General features: G+C 40.1%; 7 protein-coding genes across 11 annotated transcripts; 4 read left to right on the top strand and 3 right to left on the bottom strand.

Moving 5' to 3' along the window:
- Positions 1-242: 242 nt before the first annotated feature.
- On the bottom strand, positions 243-4,801 carry LOC6494028 (pre-mRNA-splicing regulator female-lethal(2)D). 2 transcript variants are annotated; one of them, XM_032451213.2, is made up of 5 exons: positions 4,499-4,801; positions 3,915-4,404; positions 1,835-1,959; positions 1,443-1,776; positions 243-1,384 (listed from the first exon to the last, which is right to left on the bottom strand). In XM_032451213.2, the coding sequence occupies exons 2-5, from the start codon at positions 4,327-4,329 to the stop codon at positions 576-578; spliced, it is 1,683 nt and encodes a 560-aa protein (XP_032307104.1). In that variant the 5' UTR covers positions 4,330-4,404; positions 4,499-4,801; the 3' UTR covers positions 243-575. The 2 variants fall into 2 exon arrangements, with proteins under 2 accessions (XP_032307104.1, XP_001961120.2); XM_001961084.4 differs by lacking the exons at positions 3,915-4,404; positions 4,499-4,801 and adding an exon at positions 2,156-2,534.
- A 611-nt stretch (positions 4,802-5,412) lies between these two features.
- LOC6496548 lies at positions 5,413-6,365 on the top strand. 3 transcript variants are annotated; one of them, XM_001961085.4, is made up of 3 exons: positions 5,413-5,544; positions 5,605-5,941; positions 6,000-6,365. In XM_001961085.4, the coding sequence occupies exons 2-3, from the start codon at positions 5,686-5,688 to the stop codon at positions 6,221-6,223; spliced, it is 480 nt and encodes a 159-aa protein (XP_001961121.1). In that variant the 5' UTR covers positions 5,413-5,544; positions 5,605-5,685; the 3' UTR covers positions 6,224-6,365. The 3 variants fall into 3 exon arrangements, with proteins under 3 accessions (XP_001961121.1, XP_032307106.1, XP_032307105.1); XM_032451215.2 differs by having other exon boundaries at positions 5,426-5,544; positions 5,673-5,941; XM_032451214.2 differs by having other exon boundaries at positions 5,488-5,544; positions 5,602-5,941.
- Positions 6,366-6,495: 130 nt separating this feature from the next.
- LOC6496549 lies at positions 6,496-14,253 on the top strand. 2 transcript variants are annotated; one of them, XM_014908389.3, is made up of 4 exons: positions 6,496-6,641; positions 10,178-10,413; positions 11,384-11,551; positions 11,612-14,253. In XM_014908389.3, the coding sequence occupies exons 2-4, from the start codon at positions 10,356-10,358 to the stop codon at positions 11,851-11,853; spliced, it is 468 nt and encodes a 155-aa protein (XP_014763875.1). In that variant the 5' UTR covers positions 6,496-6,641; positions 10,178-10,355; the 3' UTR covers positions 11,854-14,253. The 2 variants fall into 2 exon arrangements, with proteins under 2 accessions (XP_014763875.1, XP_001961122.1); XM_001961086.4 differs by lacking the exon at positions 6,496-6,641 and adding an exon at positions 7,108-7,200.
- Positions 14,254-14,302: 49 nt separating this feature from the next.
- Positions 14,303-15,527, bottom strand: LOC6494027 (zingipain-1). The gene is made up of 2 exons (XM_001961087.4): positions 15,367-15,527; positions 14,303-15,282 (listed from the first exon to the last, which is right to left on the bottom strand). The coding sequence occupies exons 1-2, from the start codon at positions 15,466-15,468 to the stop codon at positions 14,356-14,358; spliced, it is 1,029 nt and encodes a 342-aa protein (XP_001961123.1). The 5' UTR covers positions 15,469-15,527; the 3' UTR covers positions 14,303-14,355.
- A 1,019-nt stretch (positions 15,528-16,546) lies between these two features.
- LOC6496550 (procathepsin L) lies at positions 16,547-20,140 on the top strand. Its single transcript, XM_001961088.4, has 3 exons — positions 16,547-16,687; positions 17,759-18,087; positions 18,814-20,140. Exons 2-3 carry the CDS (start codon positions 17,759-17,761, stop codon positions 19,541-19,543), a joined length of 1,059 nt encoding a protein of 352 aa, XP_001961124.1. The 5' UTR covers positions 16,547-16,687; the 3' UTR covers positions 19,544-20,140.
- A 62-nt stretch (positions 20,141-20,202) lies between these two features.
- LOC26515092 (cathepsin L) lies at positions 20,203-20,949 on the top strand. The gene is made up of 2 exons (XM_014908604.3): positions 20,203-20,511; positions 20,570-20,949. Exons 1-2 carry the CDS (start codon positions 20,233-20,235, stop codon positions 20,759-20,761), a joined length of 471 nt encoding a protein of 156 aa, XP_014764090.1. The 5' UTR covers positions 20,203-20,232; the 3' UTR covers positions 20,762-20,949.
- A 225-nt stretch (positions 20,950-21,174) lies between these two features.
- LOC6494026 (synaptogyrin) lies at positions 21,175-25,997 on the bottom strand. The gene is made up of 5 exons (XM_001961089.4): positions 25,346-25,997; positions 23,381-23,612; positions 23,167-23,306; positions 22,880-23,051; positions 21,175-22,821 (listed from the first exon to the last, which is right to left on the bottom strand). Exons 1-5 carry the CDS (start codon positions 25,472-25,474, stop codon positions 22,772-22,774), a joined length of 723 nt encoding a protein of 240 aa, XP_001961125.1. The 5' UTR covers positions 25,475-25,997; the 3' UTR covers positions 21,175-22,771.
- Between the last annotated feature and the right edge of the window lie 17 nt (positions 25,998-26,014).

The raw sequence follows: 26,014 nt of genomic DNA on the forward strand, positions 1-26,014 counted from the left end.
AGATACAGTTTTGGGGAATGATACTCATAGCCTTTTTTTTTAAATATTCTTTATGCTTAACAATTTATTTTAACACAAGTTTATATTATTTTACATAACTTTCATTGTATTACAAAAAGCCTTAACTCGATAATTAATTTCTAATTTAGCTAAATGACGAGTTTTTGTTGTTTTGTCCAAGTAATCTGTTATCTGTTTTTTTGTTTCAGCTATTCAGTTTTTGCCGTTTTTTTTATTAAAAAAAATCATAAATATGTAGTTGGATTTGGAGTTGAATTGAATCCGCGATGATCTCGATCATTACTTTGCAAGTATGCCGTCTTCTACATAGTCCAAGTCGTATGTAAGCAGTGACTTTCATAGAATTCGCGTAGCAAACAAAATGATAAACGTATTTTACAAGACGAATGGATAAAAAAATATAAAACAATTTAATATGATAGATTAGATTATTAGTTGAAGTCTCTCTCTGTTCTGAAATCTCAATTCACAAAAGTAAACGTCAGGAATTAACGATCGATATCGATATGAAAAAAATCATAAAGAGGGCAAGGATCGAGGGGCAAGGACTCTTCCTAAGTTGAATAATCGACGGCCCCGCTTCCGTTCTGTTGCATCCGAACCGATCGGCGACGCGTCAGGATGCGGCCTGGTGCCGCAGAAGCGGCATCACTAGCTTCGTTAGCTGCCCCAACTCCCACGCCCGTTTCCGCGCTTGTTCCCATCGCCGCAGCTGCAGCGGCCGCCTCCTCACTGGCCATGCCAGCCACTGCATTGTCTACAATCACTGGCATCACTGCCACTGGCGTTTGGAGTTCATCCTCCAGCTGGGAGTTGCGTCGCGTGGTGAGGCTTCGCAGCTTGGACTTCTTGGGCGGCAGAGTGCGTGGAGCAGTTACTTCCCTCAGCGGCGCCACCTCCTCCACATTGTAGGCCACCGGATTGGGAATTACGGCCGGAGTTGGTTCCTCCTCGTAGTTTCGTTTGCGAGCTAATCTGGCCGCATTGTCAGTACCGTTTCCGTTGCCATTCGTTCCATCCTCGGCGACTGGTGGGCTGACGCCAATCGGGTTCTGTTCGTTGTTGATTATGTTGCTTGCCGCGCCATTGAAGGCCTCCGGTTCCGGGGGATTTGTCGACAAGCACGCGTTCTCCTCAATGGTCTCCAGCTTGGATAGGGTCTTTGTGTTGGTGCTGCCGTTGGTGGCTGGCGTGGGCGGCACAGGCTCGTCCTTGGGGCTGTTGACCTGCTTCAGTTGGGCGTTCTCCTTCTCCAGCGTCTGGATCCGGTCCCGCGTAGTCTTCAGTTCCTGCTGCAAGAACAGTATAGTGCTCTGCATGCCCTCCACATCTTCGTCTAGTTCCTGCAAAAAGTCATCCAGTTCTGGGAAGGGAGGAGGTATAAGCATGTGGTTGAAAATATAGTAGATCCTTTGTCTTACCCGACTGAGACTTCTTGACCTCCTCGCTGAAGCTCTTCTGCATGGCCAGCTCGGTCTCCAGCTTGGCCAGCCTGCCGTTGGAGGTCATCTTGCCCAGCTCCTCGTTCTCCTGGTAGAGCAGCCGGCACTTGGCCATCAGACGCTTGCCTGTGTTCGAGTCCGGGGTGAACTTCCATGCCGAGAGCTCGTTCTGGGTCTCCTCCAGCTTGGACTTGGTGGCCTTCAGTTCCTTTTTGAGGCGCTCGAAGAGCAGATTGACGGCAGGATCGAGGAGGGCAGTGCGAAGAGCAAGGGCAGTGGGCGCCTGCTGGGCCTTGTACTCGGCTATTTGGCTCTGAAGGGAGAGAGTGATGAACTGGCATGCCAGGAGATATAACAAGAGAAGTACTTACCACATAGTCCTGGAATTCCTGCTCCTTGTTGGCCAGTCGCCGCATAAGAATCTTCTCCCTTCGCTGGGCATCGGCGCACTGCTGTCCCATTCGGATCTGCTCCAGCTTGAGATTCTCGATCTCATCTGTGAAACGAAGTAGAAATCGGATTAGTTATGGGATTCTGGATAGAAAGACGAGATATTCGAAGCTGAGTAAGCCATTCTATGCAACGATAAAGCAGCAGACGCAGTTCTATTGGATTGTCTCTGTTTGCACGATATATTACAAGTTCTTATGGGCAAAGTGTGGTTTAAGGTGGAACTTAATACGAAATCATACCAATGCGTTGCAATCATTCGTGTAAGTTCGTGACATGGTCGGTGGACGAGGCCGCATCCCGACGTCAGGCCGATCCTGTGGCAGATACGATGCGATGGTCACATAAACTATTACTTGAACACGATTTGGTTATCTCTCGCACTTGACTTGGCACAACACCACCCCCAGGCATTCTGCTCATACTGGGATTAATTAGCATTTCATGAATTTCATGGATTTCATGGATTTCTTGAACTGAACTGAATTGGAATTGCATTTCGAACTGAGAGATTGCGATTGCGACTTGCGACTTGCGATTGGATTCCGTTTCCGGTTCCGCTTTTTGGATATATATATATATTTATATATATATTATTATTGCTTGCTTTTGGCTTAAACACTGTGGGAATTGACAATATCAGATGATTTTGTGGCAAAACTGAAAATATTTTTGAAAAACACTTGCAAAAAACTCGACGCACACCACACACTGCGGCTCAAAGCTCTCGCGCTCTCTCTCTCTCTCTGCTCTGGCTCTCAGAGAGCTTTTGGAGAGTGAGCTTTTTGACATTTTGGGACATTTTCGAACACTCTTTCGTCTTACAAAAAGTTTATTGACTTCATATATTATTTTTTTTTTGTTGTGCAAACACCATAATTAGTTTACTCGGGTAATTATTTATTTATACAATATGAAATTGCTTTGGCGGCTCTGGCACTCGATTGTGTGTGTGTGTGTGGACTGGCCTGGCTAATAAACTAATTACAAAATAATAATAAACAATTAAGCGACAAAAGCTCTCTTATCTTATCACCAGGCCTCTCTCTCTCTCCCACACACGCACATTCTCCGCCATTTGGCGCCTTTTATTCCATTTATTTATTTGTTCTTTCTTTCTTTCACTTTTCGGCTTCAACACAAAACTTGAACATAAAAATAATTATATATATATATTTTTTTTTCTTAGTTATACACTTCACATTTTTATTTTCTTTTTTATTTCTTTTTTTTTTTTTTGCGTTTTTGTTATTTGTTGACGTCGACGCATGAGCATAAGAGCAGAACAGAGACATTGAGGGGGAGGGGGTCTGGGGGCCTGAGACACGTTGGCTCTCTGGCGCTCTCTCTTCCTCTCCGCCTGGCACGTAGGCAAGCGAAGAAGAGATGGTCGAAAAAAACGAAAAAACTGTACACCGAAGAAGTTTGGCGTTTTTTTTTTTTAATATTTTACATAAATTTTTTATTAATTTATTTGATTTATTAATTTTGTAATTAATTGTTCTGTTGCACAACACTGGGAGATCACTTTATGCTCTTTCAAGCACTTTTTTCAGGGAGTTCTTCTCTTTTCTTTTCTTTTATTTTTTTTAGATTTTCTTTTGACTTGCAGTTCATTATTTCGAAATCACTTTTCACAATGGGCCGATTTTTTTGGAGATTTAATTTTGTGTGGTTTTGAAAAAAATACAACTTAAAAGGTAAACAAATGTCCGAAGAGTGTTCGCTTCAACTTGGCACACACGTGGAGTTCTTTCGAGTGTTTTTCATAAACAATTTCTCGTTTTTTTTTTTTTTTCTTTTCTTTTTTTTTTTGCACAAAACCCAACTAAACCCAGAGATTAAGGCAACTAAAAAGGATACAGGATAACACAGGATATACATATGGTAACAACACTTTTTTTTTTCATCATTTCTTCATAGTATATGTGGTATATGTGGTATAGGGGCTATAGTATATAGGGTCTCTGATTAGCAGGTGTACCAAAATATGCAAAATACCTTCGAGCAACCGCTGGCGCTGTTCGGCTGCTGCAACAGCCTCTGCAACTGCATTTTGTTGTTGCTGCTGCTGCTGCTGTTGTTGTTGTTGCTGCTGTTGTTGCTGTTGTTGTTGTTGGTTCTGTTGATCCTGGCTCTGATTGTGAGGATGATGATGATGGTGGTGATGATGATGATGCTCCTCAGGACCGGATGGCGTGGGCGAGGCGGGTCCAGAGGGCGGGGGAGCTGACTGATTGGTGGCACCGGCACCCCCTACTCCCCCTCCTCCCCCACTGACACTGCCACTGCCACTGGCAGTGACGCCACTGCTGTTTAAAAGATTTAAATTTTGCTCGTATTTCGAGGTGGGCATTTTATCGTAACTGCTCATCAAGGGTCTTTGATCGTCCATAGTCATTGCAGCGACACTCATAACTCGATTTAAAAAACGCTCTAGTTACGATTCTTTGTTGTTCTTGTTGTTGTTCGTGTGGGTCCTTTGCTGGCGCTGTTGTTGTTGTTGTTTTTCATATGGAAAATGGGGGAAAGGGAAGAGAAGAAATACACACACACAAACACGCCGCTGCTGTGCGCGCTCTCACCAATACAATCACACCAATACCAATGCCCCTGCGCCACTATCAAATGGCGAGACGCGAAAGGCAAACTTTTTGCAGACGCTGATTTCGATTATATTTCGCGTTTTTTCAGCGCCCAATTAACAACTACGCCGTCGACTGTTCTTTCTTAAACACTTTTTCAATATTTTCGGTCGGTTTTGGACACTTTAACGGCGTTATTTTTGGATTTTTCGACGCTGCGAAGCGGCCAAGCTGAAATTTCTCGAATGGTGCTGCCAACTTTCTGTTACAGAATCCATCATGGCGATTTTAGTGTAACCGAGCTCGCCCGAAAATACCATGTCCAATTGCCATCAGTGGGACCAGGTTCAAATTGTGTAACTTTCTGTTGAGATGTGTTTGAAAACTATTTAGCCCGCTTTGGTGACCTACAATATTATATTCGTAGTCATTTTTTGACACTTTTTTTAACACCAAACATGCGGAACAGTTTTGTACGCATACTTTTTCTGGCAAGTGTACATGCGAGGGAAGTCTGCTGCTACTCAAACTTTCAAAATCAAAATCTTGTTTTAATATCTTATATTTCTAATATAGAACAAAACTTAATTTTAAACCAAAGAGAAGAGGAGCCATTAAAACAACACGTAAGCCCAAATAAATAACGGGATTTTCCCTTACTCATTGACTTAATTTCTTACTGGAATGCCAAAGATTGTCCGGATTAAAGAACCTTTGACATGAAAATCCTGAAACAACCTGGATATTGACTGACGAGATGGACGCGATCTCGTCCAGCCATCCAATCACCATTCCATAGGTTTTCAGGTTCATGAAACAAACGCGTTGCAACTTTTTATATGTTTTTTCTTAAAGGCGGTCTTAAAAGTTAAAAAGTCTGAAGAAAACTGAAAATTTGAAAAATCGCAAGTGTTGCCAAAAGAGAAAGTAAGACCTTAAATTGCCGTGGCGCTCCTGGTGGCGGAATAAAGAACTAAATTTTTTTACTAAGATGTAAAAATCAGCTGTTTTATCAGCTGCTTTTTGTGTTTTAGTTTGTTTTGAAGGTTTGTCTTATTTATTGTAAAATAAACTGCGAAGGAAATAAATATTTTTATTGCTAGTAGACTTTGTGCAAGCGGTTCTTAAATCTTGAAACAAAGCCAGGTATAAATCGGAGGTACACTCTTCACAGGATAGCTGCAACCATGGCGGAAGGTGATTCCTCGCAGGTGAGGGTGAAGTTGGAGCAGCAGAATATCAAGGAACGTCTTAATTTGCACGTCAAGCGGCGCCTCCAACAAGATCCGGACGTGCCTGGGGACAACTTTGATTTCCCGCCTGGAGACAACAACGGACCTACGAACCTGAAGCGCACCAAGGTTAAAGAAGCCCCAAAGCAACGAAAACCCTATCAGAAACGCACTGATAAGGCCAAAACTGACACTTTAAAGTGCAAGAAAGGTCTTAAAACCCTAATTAGTTTCAGTGACTTGATAGTAAAGTATTTAATTTATTTTAGGTGGACAACTTGGCAGCCCGGCAACAGATGTACCGGAACCCCTGGAGGAACAGGAGCTGGAGGGCGGATCTCCAGAGGCAGTGGAGGTTAAATCTTCCACTCGGGATCGCTACAAAAACGCAGATATACTGAACATGGTGCTGAGCGTTAAGAAGTGTGCTCTGATGCAGGATCCCGAGGTTCAGGCCTTTTGGTCGAAAGTTATGGCAGCCATCAAGAGCTAGGCTTACATAAGGATATAGTGCCATAAAGACATAAGGTTTAAGTAAATTTAATTTTAAGAATTTGATTTGTTTGTAAAGTACTATGTACAAAAATAGTTTTTGTTTATAAGCGTTATATTTATAAAGATTTATTCCAAATACTTGAAATATTTCTTCGAAAATATCTTATGGTTCTCCATGTCCAGTGCGCAATCTCTCTCCGGTGGTTGAGAATCTCTCCCGCTAGCCTGTGTCGCCGGCCGCTGGCGAAGCGGCCTCCGGACAGCTGCGGATTTCGAGGAGCGCTCAGAAAGAATTTCAACGTGTTTGGGGTTGCATCGCGTCGCGTGACCGCAGCAGAGTCCACAAAAAAAGGAAGCTCATTAAACTAAATACCGATTAGTGTCTCAAAAAAACAATAATTGTGAGAAACGCAAAGGTAGACGAGAGTAAAATTAAAAATCGTTGGATCTCGTGGCGATTTGGTGATTTGGTGGGGAAAATCGGACTATAAGGCCGTGTTAGATAATCCCGCTTTTGTGGCGCGGTTCACTATCGATTTAACTTTTTTCGCTTGGTTTCTCAAAGGGCGCTCTCTCTCTCTCTCTCGGACTCTGTCTCTACCACCCCCTGCTTTCACCGCCCGCTCAGGGTGACTGCCACTCTCTCTCTCTCTCTCGCTGTCTCCATCTCTCCTTCTGTGTGTTCTCTTTGACTTTGTTCTTCGTCCTTGCGTGAGAATTTGCACTGAAATCGCACTCACCTTCGTCCACAACCCCCTCCCCTGTGAGCCCTGTGAACCCCACCCCCACTTTCCCTGCACCCCTGTGAGCCCTTTTTCCTTGCATCCGCTTTTCTTTTCGCTTTCAACCGTTTTCGTTTCGATTCGTTCGTTCCGGGGCTTTCATTTGGACTTTGGTGTCATCAGCTCGAAATAGTTCGAGAGCCAGGAATATTTTGCATTCGCCAAGTGCGGTCGTCGTCGTCTCCCCTCTTACGTAAATAAATAATAGAAGTATCCTTTTGAAGCAAGGATTTGAGAAGTCCTTAAAGAAGTTCAGTCCTATCTAAAATAGTGGCTGGCTGGGCTAACTATTACATAACGGTTTGACGGCGAAAGTAAAAGTGAAAAGTGACTCCACAACAATGGAGAAGAAAGTGCCCAAGTGATTATAAAACCGATTGCGAAAGGAGAACGTTGAAAAAAGGACATCCCTTTAAAAAAAATATAATATATTCTGTTATAAACCAATTAGAGGAATGAAATCTTAACCCTTTAACCTTTTAGTTAGAATGACTAAGCCAAGTAGTTGAGCTACTAACTAATTTTAGATTTGAGAACATAATGTCCTTTAATCCTCGAGGTGCATTACACAACGAACAAGTGCAGACCCAGCCCCTACCTGGGGGCCGCTTACCTGAGTGACTTTTTCATACCACTTGTTCGGCTCATTTTTGTTCTTTCTGGTATTTTTTTTTTTTTTTTAATGGCTAAATCGATATGGCAGATTCGTGTTCTGCCAATTGCCTGACTATTACATAACAACACAAGAGCCAGCCCGCCGCTCAAAGGAAGCCCCATTCAGGAACCGAACTGAAACCCATTTCCCGCAGGAAATGCCACAAGACGGAGACGGTTGACAACAAAAAAATAAAGGAAAAACAGGAAAAAAACAACAAATACCTGGGGAGGGGAACTGAACTAGGTCAGTTATTGAATTTTCCGAGTGGGAGGAAAAAAGCATAAACCGGATGGAGAAGCACTGGAGACGGAGTGCTATACTGTCTGTCATGTAAAATGCAACCGATCCAAGACTGCACATCAAATATTTATGGGGGAAATAACATAAAATACTATAGACCCACTTAGCCTACACCCCCTCACCCCTGGAATGGCCTGTCAATTTCAACTCTTCTGCCTTGCCTGTCAGTTGGCCAAAACCAACAACAACAACACGAACATAGCCATTTTGTTGTGATTGAGTGGCCGACATGACAACGGCCCCTTGACTACCATATTGATTGGCTTTTCATTCGTTCGCTCAGTTTCAGCCATCTTACAGTGCACTGTGCCGTCTGTGTGTGCGAGTGTGCCAGAAACCCAAATTTTCTGACTACAACGGGGCGTATGCGTAATAATTCTTACTCTGATCTGTCTCCCCTGGTCTTCCTATTTGGCGAGTTGGAGTGGTCTCACCTGCACCTCTCTGCAATCGAGCACAATTGGTCAGGCTTCAGGGCATTGCACTTCGGGGGTTCCTCAGAAATGGCCAATAGAACGGCAGGGAGTCTGAAAAATGTTCAAAAGCCAATTACTTAAGTGCTTGGGTAATTGCATATTTAGGAATTTTAAGTGGGATTACTATCCAGATATGTCAAAGGATGGTTCTTGATTTTATTTAATATAATATACCATCTATAGTTATGAATTATAAGAAAATATTTCAAAGCAAGCAACTCTTGGAATACCTTTTTTTAATGGTCTATCTTAAGTCCTTGAGATAAGAAATTTTTAGAAGAAGAAACATTTAAAATACCTGTAATATTTTAATTTGTTATAGAAGTTTTAATACGAAAACTAAGCCTTTTTTATATTACAAATTTTGTTTTTTAATTAGACCTTACCTAAAAAAAGCTGGTCTAAAAATAAGATCAGATAATACAGACTTTTCTCTATTTGTTTGAAAGTGATTCATAATTCAAGTTAATCATTTTATCTACTTTATTTGTATTTATTGTGTTCAGTAGTCTAATTAAAGCATTTTCATATCGTAGTATAGTATATACCATGTTCCATTTCTTGGTCTTGGAATCAATACACTGTCTTCTATTGAATCTATTTTAATTTTTCGAAAAACTGTGTATAGAATTATGGAGTTATTACCAGAAATGTATGTTTGGCATATCTTCTGTTCAGTTTTTGCGAAAATATTTTCAGCAAAAGATTTTGGACTGTTGGGAACTTAATTCGATTGAGCCGGTCGATTTGAATCGAAATCCCTTAAGCCTGGCCTAAAAAAAAAGCCATCGAGTGCTCTTCCGGGCGGCAAATGAAAAATAAATTGCTCGGCCGTATTGAACCATCAACTGGCGAATCACTTGGCCGCAAATCGCAAAACGATGACAAAACTATTAAAAGCTTAAAGGCGAAGGAGGGTCGTGGTGGGGGAGCGTTGGTAATTTGTTACCTTAGCTACCGAATGTACCGCTAGCAATTGCTAACGGTCTCGTTGGGGAAAATCAATTGCCGGGCCCCGAAAGTGGGTGTGGGTGTGGGTGTGGGTGGGAGAAGATGGCGATGGCGTTTGAGCAATCATTGCAATCCAATTAAATGGACAGTCGAAGCCAAGAATACAGTGGGAAAGAGAAAAGGAACTAGTTTAGTTTCTAGGATATGGTTTAGACAAAGGAATACCTATTATACATAAATCATTGCCTAGTTTAGGGCTTTTAGAAGGAAATTTCTCAGTTCATGTCCCACAAATGTTAAAGGCTCAGAGGAACTGATCATAATTTACTATTAATTTCTAACTAAGGGATATAACGGTAAATATTCCCTGCATTCGATTAGATTCCACCCACTGTATCCGCTCTTGCGTTCCACAAGCCCACTAATTGGGTCGCCAGTTGGCATCCATACATGGAGCACGTCATCATGGGCCGCCAGAGAGCGAAAATGCAACGGCTGAGAGGATACACTGCGCCGTCGCCTACAAATTGCACTTGTTTTTCCCCACTTTTTTTTTTGGTTTTTCCTATTTGCGTCCCACTTTGTGCAGTCATTCTCCTTCTTCGTTCCCCCATTCAGTTTTGGGTTTATTTTTGCCAAGCAATGCGATTTTCACTTTTCATCGCAATGGGCCAGAGATGTTTCGCAATTCGCACACGGGTTATTGGCCAACATAAAATATAAGACAGTCTTTTTTTGATTTAATTACTTGACAAGATTTTGTTTCATTTCTCGATCGTTTCCAGGCTAACATGCTAATTTAGCATAGCAAAAAAAATATATAAGACACATCAATAAAATTGTCCAACGAAAGCGAAGCGCGTGTAACGCCAGCAAATTGTTGCTCCAGCCGCCGAGCAAAGAGCAGTGAGCCACACACAGCTGCATACATATTTAATTTCAATAAACCCAAATACATACAAAATGTCGCCTTTCATGGAGAAGACGCTGTTGTTGTTCGGCGTGCTTTGCTGCATACAAGGTAAGCGCCGAAGTTTATGCAACGCAAAAATGCAAAAATAGCCCCACACACACACACACGCACGAACACACTGACATTGCTGCGAGCCATGACATTTGGTGGCAGGTCCATTATGGTGTGCATAAGTGAAAGTGTTTGAAAATTTGTTTAAAAAAAACGCACAATTTAAGGGGTTACATGGTTTTCCTGGCATCAAAAATATATAGAAAATGATTGTTTAAATATTAAATTTTAATTTATTTTTGCTTTTCTTCATCCAATTACGTATTTTGCAGTTATGTATTTTGAAACCCGATGAACCTATTTTACTCTAAAAATAGACCGCTATTGAGCCGTGAAACTCATGTAACCCCTTAAATAAACCCGTTTCCGGAAATCTTTAAACTCCATTCCAAAGCAAGTTTGCCGCCATAATATTTGCATAAAATTAGCAAAATGAAGTATAAATACATACAATAAATAATGTTAAATTAATAGATAACTATATAAAAAGATGAAATATTATATTTAAAAGTTTGCAAAACTCTCAAGAAATTGTTTTTATTTTTAAATGGATTTAGAAGCGATAATCCCAAACCAATTTAATTATTTTTATTGAAACCTACACACTTGAAATCTCTTCATAAGATTTGAATAACTTTTAGGTCATCGATCAAGTTGTGTATTATCCGCTAATCATTTTTGCAAACTTAGACACATTTGAGTTAAGTTAAGAGACCACTAAAGGCTAGACCTTAAATCTACTTTGGCCATAAAAATCACAGCCGTAGACACGTTTCCCATCTTTTCGATTTATGTCTTTTGTTACACAAATATGTAGATTAATGGAATGGGTGGAGATGCCATTAATAAGGAGAAAAAACCAGACACCTGTTTGACGGCTTTTTTTTTCTTACAATTTTCGAAATCTTACATTGTAGTTACCACAAAATATTATGCTTTCTCTTAAAAATTTTTAAATAAATTACAGTCTCCACTGCCCTGATGTGCTATGATTGCAACAGTGAGTTTGATCCTCGCTGCGGCGATCCCTTCGAGCCATACTCCATTGGCCAGGTGAACTGCAGCAAACAGGAGCCGCTGGAGCACCTTAAGGACAAGTACAAGCCCACCCTGTGCCGCAAAACTGTTCAGAAGAGTGAGTTAATAAAATCATTAACTTTTAAAATTCAAAAATAATAATATTTATTATTTTTAGTTTATGGGAAGACCCGTATTGTACGTGGCTGCGGATATATTCCGGATGAGCGCACTGACGGCGAGTGCGTGAAGCGCTCGGGAACCCACGACGTGGCCGCCATATACTGCTCCTGCACCAAGGACCTGTGCAACGGAGCCACCACCCCGTTCGCCCAGTGGATGATGCTGCCCGTCGTCCTTGCCGCCGGAGTGGCGCTGATGCTGAACTCGAGGCACACAATACGATTCCAGAGCTCGTAAATCCAGCTCGATCTAGCATTTTTCATTGAGTTTATTTTTATCTATCATTTCCGATATGATTTTAAACTGTTTCCTGACTCAAATCAGAGAACAATGTTCATTTAGTTGCATAATTTCATTAATGTATAATTTAATGTGTTCGTAAGCGTTAAAATAATATATAAATAATAATGAGATCCGTTTATGAAAGCAAAAACAATAATACATATTTGGGGGCAGTAATAAAGACACATTTTTTAAAACCCTTGATTAAATAATAATTTTCAAAATACAAAAAAACTGCCAGAAAATGTCTCCGCCTAAAAAATTGTCTAACTTTGATCCTGGATCGATAGGAAATTATCAAGTTCTGCACTTTATAATCATTGATCTTTTCTTGTATTTTTATTAAATATTTTAAGATTTCTGATAAGCAAAATTCAACTTATTTCTCCACTTCTGATCAATGAAAATAGTGCTTCTGAATGCCACAGATATCGTTCCCTTACTAAAAAGTTTTATTGACTCAAAAATCATGTTTTTATGGTTATGGTTTGTTTATTTTTCTTTTCAAAAAGACAGCAATATGTTAATCACTTTCGAGAACACAAAAAACATAATTTTTGGGTTGAGATGATTTCTTAGAATGTGAACGATTTATGTTTTTTTTTGACTCAAACATGTTTCAAATACCATTTCCGCCATAATTCTTCCAATGTGATAATGCACCATCCATTAAAGAGAATTAAGATGGATTGGGATTGGGGACATGTCTTCTCAATAATATTTCTGACATTTCCTTTATATTTGGTTACAAATTAACTACCCAGTAAAAAATTAATAACTTAATTCAGAGGAAATATAGGAAACCCTTAGAAGGCCCAACCCTTCGTTAAACCTATGAGAAAATAAAATTCTAAAAAAGAACATCTATAGAGCATACAACTTGCAATAATTAGGATTCAAATCTCATACGAAAACAAAAAAATTGATTTATATAGAAAAAGAGAAAGTAAGAGAACCATATTAAAAATATATATATATACATAATTGAATAAATGGAAGAAACTATTTACAAACCAGCAGAGAATCCATTAAATATTAAAAATTAATAGGAAGAGGAGATATAACATTTGTCCATTTTAAGCTTCATACAGACAAAACAAATAAATCTTCCTAATATATTAGATGACAAAATAAATGCAAGTTTTGATTTCAATCTTTGATTTTAACAAAATACCCCGAAGAGAACAGAAACACAGCCACAAACCAAAAAGTACAGTCAACACAAAAAGCATGGCAGAATATTAATTAACGAGAACACTAGCCAACACATACCGAACAGTTACAAACACACATCATTTTGTGTAGAAAAAATTATATCTATACATCAGATAAATTGCATAAATTATATAACATATTTATTTAGTTAAATATTATTAAGAATTATACGGAAAGATAATAAAACCGACAGAAGCGTGAGCATATGTAGATAAACCTAACTAATTTAAATTTATAAAAAGATTAAAAAAATAAAAGAAAACAAGAACAAAACACTAGCCGTTGTATCGTAATTGAGACAAAGAAATTAAAAAACCAAAACACCAAAATACAAATAAAGCTATAAAGAAATTGCAAATCAATAAACCATTACCTATTCAAAATACTTACTTAAGATAACTGGGCAAAATCGAATCGAATCGTGGCTGGATTTTTTCAAAGCACTTACAACTTCACCAATTATTAATTAAACTCCAAGTACATCCTTTGAGAAAGACACCAAATCACGCAAATTAAAAATCCGACAACTATAGAAATAATTAATGAAAGAAAAAAAAATTCATGAAAATTTGCGGGAATCATATCATTGAGCTTTGCTTCACGGAAGAAACATTCTAAACTAAAACTCATCCAGAAACTAAACGCAGAATTCAACATATATTTCAAATTATATAAAGCAAATTGATATATAATAGAAGAATAAAACTAAAACCAATAAAACAAAGTTTCAAAAACCGTTGCTGAAACTTTCGAAAAAAGTTTCTCGAAATGAGCATGAAGACGCAGGAAGAAACTCCTGTTTATGTCTTCACCGAACGAGTCGCATACTCTATAAACATAATTATAATAAAAAAGGATATATCAATATCATTTCCATTTGTTTTTTATGTTTTTAAACCACTGCAATAAGAACAGCAACCAATATTGTATGCATAATATGCAAAATAAAACCTATAACAGAAAAAAGAAACCAGCAAAAAATAATAAAACAAAATCCATGAGCAAAAATAAAAAATGGCGAAAAAAACAAGAAAATATAATTATGTGAACTTGTTAATTTTTAGTACTTAAGTCTGTAAAGCTCCGCTTGTAGATGAAAAATCAATAAATAAACTAAATAACAAAGATAAATTCAATAAATCGAGAAGAGCTATTAAAATTTAAACAAATAAATACGTTTGGAGGGGAGTGTTTTAGTTAACATTAATTTTATTGATCGGATTTCTATAAAATAAAATAAAATTAGGCAATTACGCTGGGGAAGATGGCATTTTTGGCCAGGGGTTGGTTGTCCCTTCGGACAATCCTGATGTAGCCATTCTCGCCCCAGGTTGTGCCGAAGGAGTTCAGGCATCGCCAGTAGTCCAGATTGGTGTCCGCATCGTGGTCGAAACCCACAACCACCAGGAACTGGGAGCTCTTGGGATTGGTCAGGGCCGAGGTATCTTGCACATAGACGCCACTGGAGTACTGCATGAAGCCGAAGGTGGCCGGGTTGTATTCCACCACCACAGGGAATCCACTGGACACGTAGCGCATTAGGGAGACATCGTCGCCATCGGCTATGGTGGAATAATTGGTCAACCGCACGCCCACGCCCACGGACGGAGGGGGCTGGCACATGCCCTGGGACTTCCATGTATTGTTGTTCGGGTAGTCCACTTCCGGATACAAATACGAGTCCGAGTACTGAGTAAGGATATCCAGGGCTGCCTGGGGCACTTGGGTGGAGCAGCCGGTGCCCATGCCGGCACAGTCGATCAACTGCTGGGCGGATAGCGATGCAGGTGCTGCATTGGCAGCCTGTATGGCGTTGAAAATCTCCACCGACTTGGCCACGGCATAGGCCCAGCTGCTGCTGCAGTTCACGCCCTGATCCTCCACATTCACGGTCAAACCAAAGTCCGTGATCATGTCGAAGGTGGTGGACGATGCCTGGGTAGCCGGCGGGGTACTGGCATGAGAGGTCAGGGTATTCACTGCCCGAGGAAGGAGGGCAGCAAACTGGATCAGTCTGATGTCCGAGAACTGGTTAACCGCCTCCCTGTAGGTGGTGCGATTCCGATCCGCCAGAGCATTTTGCTGGGCCACCTGATTCCTGTTGTAGATGAAGTAGTAGTTGGCGAAGGAGCGGGCTGAGGTAGTTGGGTAAGTTTTATTAAAAGTTTCCTGAAAAGAAAACATTAGAGATTCATAGATTAGTTATGAATCATAGGGTTTATCCAAAAGTGTATCTTTGATTCGAAAACTCACCACATAGGCATTAAAGTCAATCAAGTCCTGGCCATGATTAAAGGCCCATGATCCTTGGCCGGCTGCCAGGAGGAGATAGGAGAAAACCAGTAACTTGAACATGTTGAAAAGCGAAAAACCTACACAAACTGATGCCACCAAGAACCATGGAACGGTCTTTTATAGGCGTTTGGGGACGGAACTCTTCTTCTGATTGAAAAAGCAAACAGAAGTTTACCATACCATACCGACTTACTTTCGCAAGAAAAGTGCAAATAGATTTCTATCAGGCCTTGGATTCGCACTTGGCCTAGAGCCGCGATAGAGGCGTCGGGTGAGTCGGCTCGATAAGCCCCCATTTAGAAGAAAAAGTCGGGGTGTGCTCTGTTTGTCCAATAAACTTGTCAAATGCGCTCTGTTTTGGATCGTTGCGATTCGTTAGGTTCTCGTATCTCTGTTAATTCGAAGTCCCCACTGGCCCAGAAATAAAACCTGTGGTAGCATCGTAAAAATATCTCTCTCTCTAATGCCAACTTACCCGTATCTTTGTAATCACGCCCCGGCAGTCGGCGTTTTGTCTTCGCCTCATGATTAATCACATTTATGAGGTGCCCATAAATATTGCAACACACTTGCAGGCTCGTTTGGAGTCTTTCCCAAATGATCATGTAAACGAAGTGCTAAATGACTTGTTGGGCAATTTCAATCGAAAGAGAAATAGTTGGAAAGTTACCTGATTTTCTTGAGATTCGATGAATCGGAGATCCATAATTGATATACCAGTCAATGAACTCTAAAGGTAATAATCCCCAAAAATCCATCCAAAAACTGTTAATTGAATGGCAAATAAATTTGGTGAGGCATCCCGGCACTATAAATTCGACAGCTTTCTGCACAATTTCATATTCAAAATCAACATTCAGAAACAGTTAGTTGCCACCTGATTGACTGATTATTTATGTGACAATATTTATTAAAAAATGGTCAAAGTTTTCCTATCAACCCTATACGAATGGGCCAACAAACAATTACCAAATTACTAAACATGCATAAAATTAAGGGATCCCTATTATAAGCCCATAAACCAGATAACCAAACCATGAATATTAAAACATTTTCATTATTTGTCTCGAAAATATGTAATACTGAGGGCCTATCTGGTTTTGGCCAGATGGCCAAATCCCAGGCCCGATCCCCAGCCGAAGATCGAACCCCGGACCCTATAAAACCGCGATGTACGTGTCGATCGCCGCTTATAACCCAGCCGGTCTTCGGGTCTGCACCATCTTCGCTGAGATTTTCGATCGCGGAAGATCCATCCCACAGATACTCGTTATAAAAGGTGATTGAGTCTAAACCCATGGCTTCCAACATGTGTCCATTGTGTCGTGTGTGCGTTTCGTGAAGAGAATCATTACGGGCAAATCGATTGCAATTGCAATTAAAGCCAAACATTCAAGTAGAAATCGGGAATCACGCAAACATTAGAAACCCGGATCGAGGGCCCGTGTTGTAAGAGGATCGCCTTTCACCCGGGCCCAGCATGTGATGAATATTTACAGCATCGAAAGTGAAATTGGCCAATTGGCTAATCTAGATTTATTTGGCCCTCGGCCATAAGACAAACCCACAAGATGATGAATATTCCGCCGAAATCCATCCCAAAGCATCGATATTGAGTGTGTCTTCTGTGTTTTAATTGGACGTTCGATAAAATTATGCTAAGCATATGCAAATGGGATTATTCAACCGATAGTTATTAGATGTCATCAAACACCGAATTGGCAAACACAATCGCTCTGCTTGTTCCAAAACCCAATGGGCTAATCCAAATGAAGATGGATCGGTCCAAGTGGTCCGAGTGGCCGGAGTGTAGGAACTGAGGTTGTGAAATTAAGACACTGGTTAACGCCAATGGGTTATTAATTACCAATTAATGTTTCCACTGACAGTTGGTAGATGATTTGCGGAATAGGTATTTTTGTTTACTGATCATTAAGATGTTTAGTTTTCACTTTTTAAAAAGCAAATAACATGCTGGTTAAACATAGATTAATTAGACCATTTTTTAGTTATTATTTTGATGGCATATGGGATATAGTTTCATGTCTTTATAGTTTCTCCTAAGAAAAGATAGTTTTGATTACAAAAAATCACCTGATTGCAACCATAAATTAATATTTATAGCGTGATTCCCCTTGAAAAGTATACAGATTGGGTATAAGTTATTCCACATGCCCCGATACGAGCCTCAGTTCGATTCGTGTCGGAGGTGAATGGACCAACTAAAGTTTAGTGCGATTAACGTTGACAGATGAGGCTGAACGAAGAGGGAAGACTTTGAGAGTTGGCCAAGTGGTTACTTAACACTTTCCACTATTTTCGTTTCTTTTTTCCCCCCACTGTGTTCCAGATGCGGATGTGCTCACCGATGTGGCTGCAGCTGGCCATGTGCCTCGTCTGCCTGGGTGCTGTGTCATTGCAGCAACTGCAATCGTTTCCCAAGCTCTGCGACATCCAAAACTTTGATGACTTTTTGCGGCAAACGGGCAAGGTGTATTCGGATGAGGAGCGGGTCTACCGTGAAAGTATCTTCGCCGCCAAGATGTCCCTCATCGCCTTGAGCAACAAGAACTCCGACAGTGGTATCTCCAGCTTCCAGCTGAGCGTCAATCCTCTGGCCGATATGACAAAGAAGGAAATCGCCACCCTGCTGGGATCCAAGATCTCGGATAATGGAGAGTGAGTATTTATAAACAAAGTTAGTTTCTTAGTTAGATTGATTTGTTTTTATTCTTGAATACTATAAAAGGGCTTAAGACGTATCAACTTTATTATATTAGGTCACATGTGATAAAATCTTGACGTAATCATTAAGGGGAAGTCCATGGAACTTGGATAAATTATCACCCGAATCCATAACTTTTAAACGGGTTTTTGTCTTTCTTTATTTTTGGTGCTAACCAAAAAGGTTGTAATCTTTATGCTGGAGATGTCACTTACCAGATTATGCTAAACCAGTTCATTCCAAGTATTTGAACATTAATAGCTATTCATTATCGCCCTGAAATGAATCATTGTTTTCGCAACTACACATATTTTTTATGAGTAAATTTTGGGAACGAACGATAATTAATTTATAGTTTTGTTAGTTTTGGGAGCAGCATTCTCATATTATTTGTTGAAACCATTAGACACCATATCGAAGAACTTATATCACCTCAGAAACCCTTACCTTTTATCAATGAAAACATTCTGAAATTGTTTTTATGGCAGTGAGTGATAAAAACATTTGATGTTTTGATGACTGGGAAGTATTTAAGAATCTTATCAGAATTTTTGAGGTGACAATTAGATGACGTAGGGGAAATTATAATTTTTTCCAAAGAATCCAAAACAGTAAAGTAAAATCTTAGGTCTATATCATTAAAAAGTAATATTTTGTTAATAACTCGGTTTTTTTTCTAGAAAATACACCAATGGCCACATTAACTTCTTGACTGGCCCGAGGACATCCAACGTAAATCTGCCCGAGAAATTCGACTGGAGGGAGAAGGGTGGAGTCACGCCCCCTGGTTTCCAGGGTGTGGGCTGTGGATCCTGTTGGTCTTTCGCCACCACCGGAGCCCTCGAGGGCCACATCTTCCGGCGCACGGGCATCCTGCCCTCGCTCTCGCAACAGAACCTGGTGGACTGCGCCGACGACTACGGAAACATGGGATGCGACGGCGGTTTCCAGGAGTACGCCTTCGAGTACATTCGCGATCATGGCATCACTCTTGCCAATAAATACCCGTACACCCAGACGGAGATGCAGTGCCGTCAGAACGAGACTGCTGGACGTCCACCACGTGAGAGCATCGTGAAGGTGCGGGACTATGCCAGCATTACACCCGGAGACGAGGAGAAGATGAAGGAGGTGATTGCCACTCTGGGTCCCCTGGCCTGCTCCATGAACGCCGACACCATATCCTTCGAGCAGTACGGCGGTGGCATCTACGAGGACGACGCCTGCAATGCGGGCGAGGTCAACCACTCGGTCACGGTTGTTGGTTATGGATCGGAGAACGGACGGGATTACTGGATCATCAAGAACTCGTATTCCCAGAACTGGGGCGAAGGCGGCTTCATGCGTCTGCCCCGAAATGCCGGCGGCTTCTGTGGAATCGCCAGCGAGTGCAGCTACCCCATCCTGTAGGCTCTCTACCAACTAAGCCTAGCTTTTAGTTTAGTCAATTACAAACCACGAATTTATAACTTTGTTACTCTAGTTTGTAGCTTTCCAGTAAATAAAGAAAAATGAGCCTGAAGTTGTACTTTCTTCTGGTTAGGTTACTTTCTTCCCGAAACTATAGCAATGAATAATGAATCTCTACTAGAGGAAGTACCATTTTTAGCAGTGGGATAAATGCAAACCAAATGTTGATATTATAAGATTATTATTTGCTTCATACTTGACATTCAAAAGAATTCTCAGTATGCGAAAAATCTTTGAAATGCGATCATCTCGTGAATTTGGTGCCGAATAAAATGGTTTTGAGGTACACCCATCCACTACTCTATAAAGGTCAATATTAAATATTGTGGTTTCTTTTAAATAGACTATTTTCTTTAAGATTATATCTTTTATACTATTCAACATGATATTAAAATCATAGTTTTTTAATAATGTTTTTACTTTAATCTTCAAGTATCCTCAAGAGTCATTTATATATCTTGAAATTCTTTCTCGAACAGAGTACTTGTAATACTGAGTAATAATAATTACTCAGTTCTTTGCGTCATAAGATCTAATCCCATTAAAAGCCATCAAGAGAGAGTATTTATATTTGCTATATAATTGGCATTACTGGGCATTCGCAGCTCAGTACTCGAATAATCTTCAAGATGCGTTCAACTCAAAGTGCTTTTGTGGTTCTTCTAGTTGTGAGCCTAATGGAAAGGGTCTGGAGTACGCCCACTAACTATACCACCCAGGCTAATAATGATATAGAAACAAAAGGGGCTTCCTCTCCAGACAGTGAAACCTTTGAACCTATAACTGAAACAACCGAATCGGAATCCTTAGAATCAACAACTGAAGATGAAAATGCAACCACCGATGAACCAACAACAGCGTTTATAGAAATTGAATTACAAATAGAAGCCGACTGGAAGAAGTTTTTGGTATGAGTTTTTAAGGAAAAAATAAAAAGGATTTAGATACATTTCAATATTATTTTAGACGGACTATAGCGTGACTTATAAGAATGAATCGGAGGCTGAAAAACATCGCAAAATATTCATTGATAACTGGATAATGATTCAGGATCACAACGAGCAATACGAACAAGGAAAACAGTCCTACAAAATGAAAATAAACCAATTTGCTGACTTAAATCGGGCAGATTGGAAGGCTACGTTGGGAAGTCATTGAAATGTATTCATGTATTTTTTTATCCAAATTAAAAAATAATATATATACATAATATAAATAAATACCGAGAGAGCAATTATCCCATTAAGAATTCATCACTGTGGAAGGCTGTATCTTCTATATATATATGTAAATGGCAGTTATGGTCAGTTCCATCTCAGTAACTAAAAAATTTTAAAAATAAAATACTCATCAAAGTGTTCTCTTAATCATGGGCTGTATAAAATAGATATGGAGGTCAAAAATGACAGATTTATTGCAAGTACCGGATATTATTGGCCCATCATTATAAGAAGTTCAGTGAAAGATAAATTCTTTTAATATGAATTAGGATTAATATAATTATTAATAATTATATTTATATAAACCAATAGAAATGCAAAATGAAAAAACGAGAAACGAAACTCATTAGGTTGGTTATAAAAAAAAATGTATGTATGTTTATTTTCGGGGTATCCAGTTTTAGGACTTTGTTCGAGGATCTTTTCTATTACAATAGTGTGTTGCAAATGCTGTAGCCTATTGTCGGCTGGGATCGCTATTTTGTATTCCACTGGCGGTTCGTTAGTGTTAATTAAATTGTTTCTTGAAATGAGTACATTTGGTTTTGTGTTATCTTTTTTTTCTATATTTTTAACGCACACGAATTCTACACGATTAATTTATATTTGTGTATATTTACTGAGAGCCCTATCTCATATACAATCCGTAATATATATAATATATAAGTATATATATAGTATTTAATTTAACAAATACATCTGTAGGTTATCGCAATTTGCTGCACTAAGTGAACATTTATGTAATCAATATGTTTACATTCATTGATATTTGAGTATTTCCAACAAGGAGCAATCGCAACCTGCTCAGAAAACTTGGAATTGTTGTAAGGATGCGACTGCCCCTTCGCACAATGCATAATGGGTATTGTACATATAGATTTTATTTATTTATTTATTCTTTTAGGTATTTATATATATACTATACAAATCTTTGGTTGGGAGGGGCAACAACAAGCCTGAACTGCGTTAATCCAGTTTAATTCCGGCAGCAATCTAATTTGCAATACTGTGTTTTAGTTATTTTTTTTAATTATATATTCACAACAAATTCAACGACTTGGAGTTTCTTACTGCTTAGAATTTACAAAAATTTTGGCGTTTTATTGTTGCGGTTGCTGTTGTTCTGTGTTAACGAAGCTTTCCGACCCTGGCCGCCAGTTTTGAATTTGTGGGTAGTTTTCCAAACGTATATCGGTTATTGGATATGTTGTTCATTGAGCAGTGTAATGGTTTCTGAGCCTCCAAGTTCTCCAGGCTGCCACCTCAACTATTTGCATTGCACGTGTGTGTAAATTTATCTAAAAAAAACCGTATGTTTCCCTCAATTGCAAACTATTGCCATTCGTATTAATCGAGTGTCGAGTTAAGAAGCTGATCAGGGAGACCAGGGCCCGGCATTGAATCCAAAAATAAATACAATTACGTACACATTAACACTAAATAACTAACAACGTTGAAAGCATACTTCGAATGGGTTAGCTATGCATGTATACATATACTCGTAATATAGGATATATTTATATATAACTATTTGTATATCTGTATAATATCTGTATAATATTGCAACAAATTTCACTACAAAAAACTGCACACTCAACTTAAAGGGCTAGCTTAAGAGTTATTCATACTTTTCCGACAAATACAAATTATGTATATCCTTATATATCCTTCTAACTGAGTTTGCCTTTTTGGTAGCTAAAGCTTGGAATTATATCCGAATGCTGCTGCTGCTTCTGCTTCTGCTTCATTGCTTGCTGGTTTTAGGTTTTTTGTATCAATTTTTTATTGTTTCTGTTACTTTTATTTATATGTACGACATCGGTGTATTCTGTTGTGTTGCTGTTTAGTCGTGTTTTTTAAACAAACAATTGTTTCAATTTGCCATTTGCACTGCAAAATCGAGGTGAGTGTGTGTGCGGACAACGGAGGAGCAGGTTGTGAAGAGTCCTTAATAGGTGGGCTGCTGGTACTCCATTCCAGATTGCTGCTGTTCCATTCCTGATTAACAAAATAATTAAAATATCTATTTAAATGAAAACAGAGCTCCTGAACTTACCCTGCTGTGGCTGACCGAAGGGCGAGGCGCTGTACTGATCATTGTCATTGTCCATGGAATAGCCATAGGCCTGTTGGTGAACCACGTTGGCCGGATCTGTCTCAAAGGCCGAGGTGAACTCATCGCCAGCTCCGATCAGGAAGCGTTTATAGGCCATCAAGGCACAGAGACCCTACATAAAAAATATAAAAAAATGTGTAGTAAAAAGGATAAAAGCAATAGTGATTAGTCATCCAAAGGATAATAAAAGATTGAATATAAAAAACGCCTTTTGTATAGTTACCCACCCAGGAGACTATCGAGAAGAGACAGAACCAAATGGCTGTCTTCATGCTGCCACCTCCAATTCCCAGCGGTGGTGGGGGCGCCGAGCTCCACTGCGACCACAAGTAGAAGAATGCCACAAAGTACATGAAGGCCCAGAAGGCTAAACAGAAAATAATAGATTTTCATCATCATCGGGCAAAGACAATGGCAGTATATAGAATGATTAAGACATACCCGAGAAGGCCATATCAGCCATGACGTAACGCTTTCTGCTCTTCACCGACGACATCCGCTCGAAGAGGAACTCACCGCCCATGAAACCCATGGAGGCCAGGAACCCGAAGACACCAACCATATTGCCATACTTGCAGGCCATTCCGTCCCCATTATAAAGGCAGTATTCCTTGCCCTCCTTCTCCGTCCATCCTTCCGAGGATATGCAGCCGAAGACCACCACTGAAAAGAGCTAAAAGGGGGTAGAGGGAGAAATTCCAATTGAGTGAAGACATGCCAGGCATTATTTTTATACCCTTGCAGAGGGTATTATAATTTTGGTCAAAAGTGTGCAACGCAGTGAAGGAGACATCTCCGACCCTATAAAGTATATATATTCTTGATCAGGATCACCTCCTGAGTCGATATGAGCATGTCCGTCTGTCCGTCTGTCCGTCTGTCCGTCTGTCCGTCGGTCCGTCTGTCCGTCTGTCCGTCTGTCCGTCTGTCCGTCTGTCTGTTTCTACGCAAACTAGTCTCTCAGTTTTAAAGCTATCGAGTTGAAACTTTGCACACACCCTTCTTTCCTTTGCAGGCAGTATATAAGTCGGAACGGCCGGGATCGGTCGACTATATCCTATAGCTGCCATATAACTGATTGATCGGAAATGCCATAACTTTGGTGTTTTTTAAGTTAGAGGGTTGGGAGTTTCTACACATGTTATATTTGACCAAAATATCTTATGTACAAAATTTCGTAAGGATCGGCCGACTATATCCTATAGCTGTCATAGAACGATCGAAATTGGCATAACTTTGGTGTTTTTTAAGTTAGAAAGATGGGATTTGGTACAGATTCTATTTTGGGGAAAACAATCTGATCTGCCAATTTTCATAAGGATCGGCCGACTATAAACGATCCGCTATATATCTAATAAAATAAGATGGGTGGCGCCACCTAGCGGACTGCGACTGAACTGCAAGGGTATATCAACTTCGGCTCCGCCCGAAGTTAGCTTTCCTTTCTTGTTATGGTTTTTTTTGCAAATGAAAGTGTGATTTTAAAAGGATTTGGCTAGCTAAGGATAATCCCCACTTCTTGACCATTTTTCCTTCACTATTAGCCAATAAGAATCGTAATAGATTATGTTTTTTTCGGCACACCCTACCCCTTCCTTACTCAGTTATTGATTTTCTCGAGCAGGTGCAACAAACCAGAAGTTCAAGTACACAGACAACGAGGCAGACACGTCCTTATGCTTCTGACCCAATTTGCGAAATGAAGGCCAAGTTTAGTTTGTTTGTCCAGGAAGGGGGTGGTAAAGTGGATGGGGGATGGGACTATAGAGTGACAGAGTCCTTGGTTAAGTGAGTGGGCAAATATTACGTATACGTATAAATGAAAAGCAAACTAAAAGCCAACCTCCTGGCCGCCCACGAAGGAATCCCATGGAACTTTTTCCACTTCGCTGGTGACGCACATCGCCCTTGGCTGGTATATATAATAAAGTTCTAAGCCTAGTGGCCAATTGCCCGAACACTTTATGACATTTAATTATAAGACCTTTACGAACGTGGGAGTTTTTATGGTCCTGCTGCAGCTGATCCATGTGTCCCCCCTTAAGGAGGAGCTACTTTAACTACGTCCCTGGCACTTGGGTAAACAAATCGGACACAATTTTTTATTTGCAAACGTTTATGGGGAGAGTTTTACGAAGTAATGAGTGGTATTATCATAAACTTTTCAAAAATAAACATTTAAAGCAAAGTTTTAAAGATAAAGGGGGTGTTGTTTTTAGGGCAAGTATAAAGTAAAATAATGTCAATTTTTCTCCAAGTGCTTAGTGAGTGACAATTCGAGTAAACAACGTGACAAATACGACTGACTGTATGTGCCCACAAAATCGCAGCAATTCCCAAAGCGATGCCCACACGTATTCTACTCCCGCCCTTAATAGAGGGAGCCCTGAAGGAGGAATTACTTACCCAGCAAAGGGCCCGGATGACCACTTGGGGCTTCATGGCAAATGTGAGGGGATCAAAGGCGCCGCCAGCCTTCCCGCCCCCGTAGGCGCCACCATTGTTGATGCTGAGTATCTGGTTGAGTGTGTCCATGTTTGATGGCTCTTAAGGTTTCAGTTTTCTCAGCTTAACAGTATATAGTTTTTCTCAGCTTTTCTCAGGCTATCAGACCGTTTCAGTTTTTCACGTCTTGTTGTGAAAAATCGAACGCTTCTCGGTGCCAAGGGCAAAAAGCGGGGGTGTGTGTATACCGTCAATGTGAGTGCGATTCTATATATCTGTCTTTGAGTGTGTGTGTGTTTGTGGGTCTTTGCAATTATGGATTACAACACATCAGACCCTGGCGAATGAAAAAATGAGATATATATATAGGTACACGTATTTATATCTCGCACTGTTAACGGTTTAATTTTGAAATTCACTTCCGTTAGGCTCCGAACCCTGTTTCCGTTAAATGTTTTGCGTTTCCGTTTGTGTTTTGTGTTAGCGTCTGCCTGAATCAATGCATAATTGATGAACAAATTTCAAGGGCCTGATTTTCACTTTTACTTTTTGCCAGCTTCGCTCTCAACGGACTGTCAACGCGCAGGACACTTTTCGAAAACGTGAAAAAAGTGCGCAAAGGTACAGCGA

Source organism: Drosophila ananassae, chromosome 3L (genome assembly GCF_017639315.1).
Source record: "Drosophila ananassae strain 14024-0371.13 chromosome 3L, ASM1763931v2, whole genome shotgun sequence".
Lineage (NCBI taxonomy): Eukaryota > Metazoa > Arthropoda > Insecta > Diptera > Drosophilidae > Drosophila > Drosophila ananassae.